At 32.6% G+C, this 11,457-nt stretch overlaps 2 protein-coding genes and 1 pseudogene across 3 annotated transcripts in view; 2 read left to right on the forward strand and 1 right to left on the reverse strand.

The window, feature by feature from the left end:
• LOC135124408 (uncharacterized) overlaps positions 1–11,457 on the forward strand; it is a 66,324-nt gene that overhangs the window by 24,141 nt on the left and 30,726 nt on the right. The gene's annotated exons all lie outside the window — the stretch shown is intronic.
• Positions 1–11,457, forward strand: part of LOC135123907 (uncharacterized) — a 40,535-nt pseudogene that overhangs the window by 1,003 nt on the left and 28,075 nt on the right.
• On the reverse strand, positions 4,853–6,489 carry LOC135124070 (uncharacterized). Its single transcript, XM_064048931.1, has 2 exons — positions 5,783–6,489; positions 4,853–5,729 (listed from the first exon to the last, which is right to left on the reverse strand). Exons 1-2 carry the CDS (start codon positions 6,188–6,190, stop codon positions 4,899–4,901), a joined length of 1,239 nt encoding a protein of 412 aa, XP_063905001.1. The 5' UTR covers positions 6,191–6,489; the 3' UTR covers positions 4,853–4,898.

An 11,457-nucleotide genomic window follows, 5' to 3' on the forward strand; every position in this document is an offset into this window, starting at 1 on the left:
CTTTTAATTTAAGAAACATTTTGTGACAAATTCATACTTTGTAAACATATTCTTATAGAGCAGGACAAGAAGGTTTGCAGCTAGGAAAATGAGCTACATTTTTAAAAAATAAGACATTGTCGCAGTGGATGTACATTAAAACAGTTACTCATTTTTTGAGAGTGGAATTAACAAAAGGCTCTTAAATTATTTATTGATCTTAATAAATTGATAAAATCTTATCTACAATTAATTGATTTCGCAATGACAAATTTTGTTATTTAATAGTTAAAAATTCCCGCTTACAGCTTCAACTTTATCAATAGATGTATTTTTGTATCTTTTGCAGCGTTAGAAAAACCAATAATCTTTATACATAGATTACTTATTATAAAAGACAAAGTCCCGTCTGACCTATCAACGCCCAGCCCAAAACGCTAAGGCTAGAAAATTGAAATTTGGAGAGAATGTTCATTTTATACTGGACGCAGCGTTTAAGAACAAATTTCTCGAAATCAGTGACTATGTATTTAAAAGACCGGCAACCCCGTATCCTTATGCGTACCAGTGAGTTAATATTGGCGGTCAGATGGCGCCCCAAAATGCGACAAAAGCCCTCTAACCTTCAATGGTTGTTACTAATACCATTTTACGGGTTGTTGTCTGAGCTTGTACAACACAACTACTGTAAGTGAATCGCTCTTGCAGCCGTTTTAGTTTGAAATTTAACAAGTCGGACGGCGCGGAAAATTACTGACACTTTGCGACTCGAATCAAATAAGGGTGTGGGGACCAAAAATCTGCGCAAGTTTCAAACTAGCATAACTTTATTATTGAATGACGAATTAAAAATGCAACTGTTAACATTTATAAAACAACTTTATAGAGTACGATTTGCAACATATCTACTTGCTTCACAAATTTTTGTTTTAACACGGCGCAATTTGTGAAAGCCAATATTTTTTTCTGCCAAATTTTCAGCAATACACACTGCTTAAGGGGGAACGCTAGACGAGAGACAAGTTTGAATTGGGCGCCATTTGTTGCCTTAAACGCAACCAGCAATTCTTCTTTAAATCTACCTGACGCGCTGGGATAGACGACTACCGGACGTGGGTCATAAAAACATCCTAAGCCGATAATGCAGAATAATGATAATTTATGACAGGCGGCCCACAACATACCTTCAGCACAGAATAATCATTTCTCGTATTCTTTTGACATATTAATTTTAATATTCGAGATAATTATTATATTATTCAAACACAATTTAGACACTGTAGAGCAAACAATGGCTTATCAAGCCCGTCTATTAGTTTATTCGCCTAAATGTATTATTAATACCGTTTTCAAATTACACCAAAATTGAACAATTGAAACATTTTAAATGAAAAAAATCCGTAAACCGAAAAATTGAAAAATCTGTAAATCGAGAAATTGAACAATCTAAAAATTAAACCATTTAAAAATCGAAGAATTGGAATACCAAAAAATCTAAACCGAGAACTTGAATAATCGAATCGAATAATCGAAAAATCAAAACATCAAGGAAAACAAAAAAATTAACGGAAAATCTAGAACTTAAAAATTGAAAAATTAAAATACCTATCGAAAAATTGAAAAACCGAGAAATCGAAACATCAAAAAATGGAAAAATTGAAGAACCGAAACATTGCAAAATCCCAGAACTGAAATATTGAAAAACTGAAAAATGGAAGGAAAATTGAAGAATCGATAAATTGAAAAATCCCAACAGTAATATGTCGAAAAATTGAGAAATCGAAATCGACCAAAACTGAAGTATCGTAAAGTTAATAAATTGAAAAACTGAAAATTTTTGAAAAAAAAATCGTATCAAAAACTAAAAATTCAAAAATCGAGAAATTGAACAATCAAAAAATCAAAACATTGAAATCCCAGTAAGCTGATAAATAGGAAAATTTAAAAAATAAAAATTTTAAAAATCTAAGAATTGAACAACAACAAAAATCTAAGCCTGAAAACTCAAAAAATCGAATGATCGAGAACTCAAAACATTAAAGAAAACAAAAAATCTAAAATTTAAAAATTCGACAAATTGAAAAATCATGGAACTGAAAAATCGAAAAGTCGAGATATCTCACTAATCTAAAAACCTAAAACTTTAAAAACTGAAAAATTAAAATGTCGAAAAATTTAAAAACCGAGAAAACACAATATCAAAAATTTGAAAAATTGAAGAAACGAAATATTGGAAAATTGAAAAATTAAAAAAAAGTGGAAAATCGAAAAATTAAAATGTAGGAACAACCGTTCCCACAAAATCAGGTGTTCTACCAGAGCGCATTCATAATCTTTGTACAAATGTAAATACGTCCTATCTTTCGTCTACCTGCCCTACGCTCCTACATACTTTCTCTTTCCGTTTCTAGAATTTTCTAAACTCTTTCTTTACCTACTACCACCTATTTGAAACTGAGCCTACCTGTCGACCATTCAAACACCCTTCGATCTTCTTCTCCCTGGGCAAACTCAAACAGTAAAAAGAACTAAATAAAATCTGAAAACCGTAACCGTCGCTTTTTCTAAAAATCACCAACGATACCCACAAAAAAAATGGAAAATCTAAAAATTAAAAAAAACGGAAAATCGAAAAATAAAAAAAAATGGAAAATAGAAAAATAAAAAAAATGGAAAATCAAAAATTTAAAAATTCTAAAAATTGAAAAATTGAGATAGAAGAACTGAAAAAAAATATTCAAAAATTAGGAAGTTAAAGAATTGAAAAATTGAGAAATCAAAAATTCAAAAAGCAAAGTCGAAAAAAGTAGATTAATTGAGGAATCAGAAATCTGAAAATTCTGAAACGTCAAAAATTGAAAAATTAAAAAATATTGAAGAACTGAAAAATCGAAAAGTCTAAAATTTAAAACATTGAAAAATTAAAATATCGTAAAATTGAAAAATGGAGAAATCTAAAAATCAAAAAATAAAAAAAATAAAAATTGAAAAATCTAAAATATAAAAATCGAAAAACTAAAAACTCAACACATCGAGAAATCAAAACTCGAAAACTAAAAAAAATTGGAAAACTGAAAAATCGAATAATATAAAAATCTAAACACAGAAAAACCGAAAAGTCGAAAAGTAAAAATCAAAAACCAACAAATCGAAACATCGAAAAATTCAAAAACTGAGACACCGAGAAATCGAAAAATCAAAAGATGGAGAAATCAAGGAGTCGAAAAATCGACAAGTCGAAAAATTGAAAAATTGAGAAACCGAAATAGGCCAAAATCGACAAATCGAAAAGTTAAAAATGGAAAAATTGATAATTCGGGATCTCAAAAATTGAAAAATCAAAAATTTAAAAATTGGGAAAATAAAAAAATTAAAATATAGAACAACTGAGAACTCGAGAAATCGAAAAATCTAGAATTTTAAAAATGAAAAATTACAATATCGAGAAGTTGAAAAATTGAGAAATCGAAATATAAAACGGTCGAAAAACTGAAATAGTTATTTATTATACAAGCGGTTAAAGTGAATGTTTAATGAGCCGTCAGTTTAAGGCGAGAGCGGCGTATGCCGCGAGCGCCTTAAGACCGCGAGTTACACATTCATTTTAACCGCGAGTGTAATACAAAATTTCATTCAATTTTGACAACCCCAAGTCCCAAATTGTGAAAAATTTGGTGATTCAAAGTTCAGACTCGAGAAACGTCAGAATTGACAGCGACCAAATAATAGTTATTTATTATACAAGCGGTTAAAGTGAATGTTTAATGAGCGGTCAGTTTAAGGCGAGAGCGGCGTATGCCGCAAGCGCCTTAAGACCGCGAGTTACACATTCATTTTAACCGCGAGTGTAATACAAACTTTTATTCAATTTTGACAACCCCAAGTCCCAAATTGTGAAAAAATTGGTGATTCAAAGTTCACATTCGAGAAACGTCAGAATTGACAGCGACCAAATAAAAGTTTTATATGCGTAGAATTTAGGTTACAATATCAGGTGTGTGTGTGTAGTATGTAACTCTGGCGACGGTGATTGTTTATTTTAAACAAACTAAAATTATCGAAAAATTGCAAAATCATGCAAGATTCCAACGGCAAAACTTGCTCCCAAAAAAGAGCAAATCAGAAAATGTATCAAAAGTTCCTTAGATGGAAAGAGCAGCAAGGCATTGGAGAAATTACAGAAATGGTAACCATGGTTTTAAAACAGCAAAATAAAAATTTTATTTCGCTAGCGGTTTAAAAATTTTATGGCGCTACCGGATAAACCAAAGCTTTAGTGGCCTACTGACGGCAAAATAAACGTTTGTTTACATGTCAAAATTGAATAAAAGTTTTATATACGTAGAATTTAGTGTACAATATCAGGTGTGTGTGTGTAGTATGTGACTCTGGCGACGGTGTTTGTTTATTTTAAACAAACTAAAATTATCGAAAAATTGCAAAATCATGCAAGATTCTAACGACAAAACTTGCTCCCAGAAAAGACCAGATCAGAAAGTGTATCAAAAATTCCTCAGATGGAAAGAGCAGCAAGACACTGGAGAAATTACAGAAATGGTAACCATGGTTTTAAAACAGCAAAATAAAAATTTTATTTCGCTAGCGGTTTAAAAATTTTATGGTGCTACCGGATAAACCAAAGCTTTAGTGGCCTACTGACGGCAAAATAAACGTTTTTCGCCAGCCGTCTTAAAAGATGTCACTTTTAACGTCAATTTTGGACGGAAAACTTGACGTTTTTGTGAGAGTAAAAAAAAGTTGCGTTACTAAAGTAACAACGTCATTTTTGCCTTTTTAATCCTAGCATTAATTTTTTTTTTTAATCCTAGCCTTAAAAAGTTTTCAATTGTTTTATTTTGAGAATGAAATGCTATTAATATTTTCCAATTTTATTATTAACTTACATTGTTATTAATTATTTAAATTTTAAAATTAATATTGAATGTACAATAAGAACAACTGCGATTGATTTGGATTAAAGATTTTCCGTCACTATTATCATTTTTCATGCGGTCAGTAATAATATTTTGCGCTAACACTTCTACCGCTCCTGCTGTCTGGTTGGTCACAGTGTCAAAATTCAGGTTTACTGCTCCCACATTCCTACTTATTCCGTCTTCACGTGTGATCATTCTATTCGTAGTTCCACTACTTGTACCTGATTCTTCTAGGTTTACTTCGCTCACATTCCTATTCGTTGCGTCTTCATGTATTTTACTTGTGGTTTCACTACTTGTACCTGGTTCTTCCAAACGAAAAATTTTTTTTGCTACATCTTTTTTGTGTTTAAGAGACTCTTCTATGTAACCTTCGGCTACACTGTCAGATTTCCACCCACCGTGCCTCTTGAGGGACGTAATATCACCGCCAGAATCCACAAAAAGCGTGGCAGAAGTCCGACGTAGGCAATGTCCGCTGTATTCTTTAAAGTTTTCTAGCTTTAAATATTTGGCTACTTCTTGGGGTACACCACTAATTTTATGAATGCCAACTACTTGTCGATGGCACATTCCGTCGACATATTTAATAAAAAACCGACCTTCATTAAACATTTTTGGACGAAGCGCAACATACTTTTCGTAAAATTTCAAATACTTTTCCCCCATAACCGTAAATGATCTGGGTTTTTTCGTTTTGGTATCAGGAATTTTTACCAATAAACCTGCTTTAATATTTTCAATATCTTCAGTTTTTATTTGTAATAGTTCGTGACACCGACAAGCTCCGCTAACGCCAAAGATTACAACAATCTGAAAAAAATTCGTAAAATAAATATAAGCTCTTCATTAGGTTATAAACATACTTTCATCATCAGGAATTTGAAATCCGGAGCCGTGTCTAAGAAAACTTCTATTTGTTCATTAGTTAAAACCCTTGATTTCTTTGGAACGTATCCTTCGCCTTGTTTCTTTATAAACGCTTTTAATTTTGAATACTTTCCGATTTCTATGCCATTTTTTATATTTAAAGTTGCTTTCACCATGGAATACTGCGACCACAGTGTGGATGACTTCATTTTTGTAGCCAATTCGGAAAAATATACCAATAGGACGTTCTCAGAATAAGTTTGAATCTTTTTCCCTTCGCACCATTTGATGAAGCGGGTATACGCGCACTCATACACTTCGCGCGATTTTGTTGGTAACAAGTTCAGTACCACGTTTTGTGCTTCTTCTAGCACATCGGGAGGTAACTCTTCTTCAGGATTCATTATTAACACTGCAAACGTTTTCACAAAACAATGGTATGTAAGCAAACAAAAAAAGCCTTGACGACGTGGATACCAGACTACTTTGCAGATTGATTCATTTCTGCTCGATATTATTGTTATCAATATTTTGTATTTTTGAGATTTACTTTTTGGCTGGCGAAAAAGTAGTATGTTTCATTCGGATTAAAAGTCAGTTTTTGACTCGCAATTTTGCATCCGCTCGGCTTCGCTTCGCTCCGCCTCGCAAATGCAAAATTTGCTCGTCGCAAAAAATGGCACTTTTAATCCTAATAAAACAATCTACTATTGTTTACATGTCAAAATTGAATAAAATAATAAAAATATCATAATAACTATATCTACTATAATGGCCGTTCATTTTTTTATTTAAATAAAGGATGAATTTAAACGCATACACCAGGCATCCTCCAAAAATTGGGATTTACTGGCATGTTGTCAACATGTGCTTACCATAACAATAATAATTAAAGAAAAGCTGAAATTTGGTTAAAATTGGACAAAAATCTTTCTTCACCAGTCCACCGTTCATTTGGGGATGGGCTATTTTGCTTTAACGTAATCTCACTGGCCACAAGTCTGATGAGTTGGTGTTCGTCCAGACTACTAGTAGTTCACAAGAAAAAAGGAAGAAGAGCCACTATCCACTATTACGTTTGTGGATGAAGTGAAGTGAGGGGTAAGACGGAGCATTAGCCCCGCACTTGTCCATAAGGTTGCCTCTCTTTTAACATCTATACTCACTGTCGAAATTCATCCCCTAAGGGGGTTAAAGCGGGGTGATAAAATTTGTATAGGACCAATATGTCTACTGTAAATTTACATCGTTACGTGAAACCTTATATCATTAATTTTCCTCTGATATTCCTATTAAAATTATTCGACGTATTTTCCATTAATTTGTGATATATTTTGATTTTAATAAACACATCATTATTTAAACCACTAACAAACATTTAATGATTCTGTGGCCTGTAAAAAGTGATACTTTGTCCATGTGCGAATTTTCAAGCGATACTTTGATGGTTATGACTAAAAAAACTTGAAAAGAAAACATACAATGGTGCTTTTTTTACGATATTTCTCAGCCATATTTTTTTTGATTGATTGAACTGATCTCTGTGGTCTAGAATATGAAAAAACTGCATGATACATCTATATTAATATCATTTTTTCATACAAAAAACCATAAAATGTTACACCTCGTCTAGCGAGTCCCCTTAAATTTTTTATAGGGAATTGGAGCAGTTTTTGTTTATGTAGCTCGTGGTTTGGTAGAACTATTAGGGAACACATAATACAAAAAGTCGTTGTTGATTTTTGGTTTAATTGATTATTATTACGTGTACTGTACTATATTTTATATATATAGTTATTTATTATTTACTTATGTTCTTTACTTTAATAAATTGTGAAACGGAGAGAGTCCAGAATTTGGATTTTACTCTTAGAATTCAGAATTGAGCATTACAGATTTTAAGTTGGACGTTTAGGAGTTGTAAATTTCAGGAATCAAACTATTAAGATTCAGGGTACAGACTTAGAATTTTAGAAGTCGAGATTTCAGAATTCACAATTTTAGGATTCCAGCATTGTGGATTTCGCGATTCGTACTCTCAGCTTTTTCAGATATCGTCAGTGGCGGCTCGTGAAGTTTTCTTCAGAGGAGGTTCAAATTTGAAAAGCACTACTTTTTATATCTTCTATTATCTGAATAATTTTTTTCGTCATGTCCACGAAAAGAACACTCTTGCGTTGACAGATAAATTATAGTCCATCGCTTAGTCTTTTCAAAATTGCCCAATTTTCACCAACTTTCTCGTAATAGTTCTCCCTTTCATGAGCCGAATCTAAATGATTGGCAATGTTTTGTTTACCAAGCATTTCTAATTTAATCGAAGAAAATATGTGGTCCTATGATTTTTCATGCCTTTCTATAGCTCGTGACAAATTTTGTAAATTATTATAGCCTGTTTTACCCCAAACGGAAGATTTATCACTTATAAATAATAAGTACACAATTCCAGCAGTATAATTTGTTTCTTAAAACCGAAGCCGTTAACTATTTAGTTTTATTATAATTATTTTCATGAACTGCTCTGTTTTGTTTCTAATTGTAACTGTCAATACCATTAATGGGAGTGATGGTGTTGGTCTCCCCTTTTGTACCCTTACCTACGTAAAGCCTAAACACCACCATCACTGAACAGGGAGCTCGCGAAACCACCTCAAAGTTTTTCCTACTTACACCCGATTGCGCCAACTAATAAGAAAGAGATAAAGTTATCTGTACGACTTGATCTGAAAAGAGATGAACTAGCCGGAGGCTAGCGGTTTGGAGCGGCAGTCCGATCAACGTTTTAGCCAATGCAATAGAGACTGACGATGCGTCAAGGGTACGGTCTCATTATTCAGATGCATCGTCGTTCGGAGGCTAGCGGCTAGCAAGCCTCTGGCGCTGAAGTCAAACGCGGAGTGGTGTGAATTATGATTGTGAGGGCGCAAATATATTTTTTCGACATTTTAACCTGATATATGATGAAAGTAAATGAAATCCAACAAAATGTTCTGAAAAATAACAAATGTCTACAAAAATATAAATGCTTTCATCGAAAAAAATTAGAGGAAGCTCAGCTCCAAAAAACAGAGGGGGCTCAGCCTCCCCTACCTCCTCTGAGGAGCCGCCACTGGATATCGTATCCTGATGGCTTTAGAGTACTAGATTGAGGATTTCAGTAGTCAAAATATCAGGGTTTACCACTTGAGGATTTTAATATTAAGGATTTCAGTATTCAAAGTTTTAAGATTTCAGATTTATTGTTTTAGGTTCCATGATTTCACGTTTTCAAATGTTCAGGATTTAAGGATCTAGAATTACAGAATTCGGAGTTTCAAGATTGTAAATTTTTCAACTGCGGATTTTAGTAACTATTCTGCATTTCAGAACAGTCAGTTTTAAAATTCACGACCGTGTATTTCGGGTTCCATAATTTCAGGATTCAAAGCGTCAAGATTTATAATTTAAGGACTTGAGATTTCAAGATTCAGCATTCAAAATTTTTCCCACGCAAGATTCAAAATTTGAGGATTTTATTATTTTAAATTTCGAGAATCACATTTTATTATTTTAAATTTCGAGAATCACAGGATTGCTTTACTGTGAACCGCAGGTTGCGTAATTTTAGAGTGTCAATATTCAGGCTTTCCGGACTTAAGAATTTAGAATTCAGAATTTCATGATTTTGAATTTCTAGAGTTGCAACTTCGGAATTTAAGGAAAGGCCGTTTTGTCGTTTCAGGATTACGTATTTCAGTTTTCTTAATTTCACGCTGATTAAAAATCGCGGAATTTGGAATTCCAAAAATCCAAAATCCTATCAAGTCTAAGTTAAAAAAAACTTGAATTTTGAAATTTAAATTCTTTTATCTTAAGTTGCTGAATAATAAAATCGTTTTGCATTCGAACGCATTGGGCCATTTTAAAACACAACGTAAGTACCCCATTTTGTTGATAGTTTATGGCCAAATTTTAAACTTTGCGAGGGTTTTATAATTTTTGGCCACATATCGCAATTTTATCTGAGTGTGTAAGTTATCATAGTTTTTGAACCTTGCTAGCTAAATTGTCAAGGATTTATTAACTTCTCAAGAATGTGTTGTAGATTTAATCATTCGACTTAACAAATAAATGATATGATATCATTAAACTAAATTCTTGCGACACTTACAGAATTATAGCCTATAACTGACGTCACTAGTGTGGCTTATCTTATGACATACAAATTTTCTGAAAAACCCGACAGAAGTGGTATTTGTTTATCACTAAGCTTTGTCTACGCTTTTACTTCTGTGTTATATTTTATGTTCAGGACAATGCGCATGAAATATTTTAAATTAATTAATAAAATTTTATAGAAGCTCTTGTCAATGTTTTTTCTTTTGGAATCTGCAAAGATTTTTGGAGCTGGGGATTTATTTCTTCAAAATTTGGCGCTTTTATTAAAAATTTACCACAAGTATCTAACCCTTTTTATTATTAATTTTTTAAACAAATAAATAAGCAGCTTTCAGTTTGCTAACATTTTTCAGTGTCACAAGAATTATAATCTGTTTAAATTAGTTTTAAAAGTGAATTTAAAAAAACATTAATAAATATTTCTTACGGGTTTCTAGAAATGTTGATGCTGCTCGTAATAAATGCACAAAACCCATTATCGGCTGACACAATATTTTAAACACTAAAGCTTCGAAAAAGCCAAACTTGCCACAGCAAAGTTATGAGATTGTAAATTTATAATCAAACAAAGTAACAGGAAAAATTTCATACTTTCCCATTCTCATTCCCCTTTGTCAAGGAACAGAGATAAAAATAGGTATTTATATTTCTAAGGCCCGGTTTTACAATGTATAGTTAACTATCAAGTTCGAGTTAACTTCAAGTTAAATTTTTGAATGAGTTTTACAAAGCGTGGTTATGAAGTTAACTACTAGTTTCCTTGACCACCACTTCGACTGCTGGTTAACTTGGAGAATGAAATGACTAGAAGTTGTACGTCGGCGCATGATGAAATACGTCACTCTGACGTCACTTTCGTTGACAGTCGCGGACATTAACCTTTTAAACTGTTCTGTGCTTTTAAATTCTGTGTGTAATTTGTGTTGGATTATCTTCTTTACTTTTATACTTGTAATGGATTACCTTATGGATTTTGACATTAATGCATATAGTAGTGACGAAGAACAGAAGAACAATTTCCCAGACGGCCAAAAATAATACGGAATCGACCAAATCATTTTGAAGAATGGGATGAAACTGACTTCATTGCAAGACTCCGATTATCGAAAAGAACGACGGAAAATTTGATAGAGGAAATAGAGGAATTAATTACACATCCCACTGAAAGGTAATTTTGTAAAAATTAATTTTTAACAAATCAAAATATTAATATCCTTTTTGTTTAATAGGAATGACTGTTTATCAGCCGAAAAAATATCTGGTCACCCCACTATTAAATACAAATTCTAATGCAGAAAATTTATACAACGAGTCACTCATTAGAACCAGGAATGTCGTCAAAAGAAGTTACGGGGTGTGGAAAAGGAGATTTCCGTGTCTGGCAATGGGGTTGCGATTACACCGTTCAAGCACTTACTGTCGCTACAGCAGTACTTCACAATGTAGCAGTAAATGAAAATGACATCTTACCAGCTGTAAACCCTGAACAAGAAGCAGCAATAAACATTGTAAA

This window comes from Zophobas morio, unplaced genomic scaffold, assembly GCF_036711695.1.
Source record: "Zophobas morio isolate AGI-343-1 ecotype UQ-CSIRO unplaced genomic scaffold, CSIRO_AGI_Zmor_V1 ptg000007l, whole genome shotgun sequence".
NCBI classification, from domain to species: Eukaryota; Metazoa; Arthropoda; class Insecta; order Coleoptera; family Tenebrionidae; genus Zophobas; species Zophobas morio.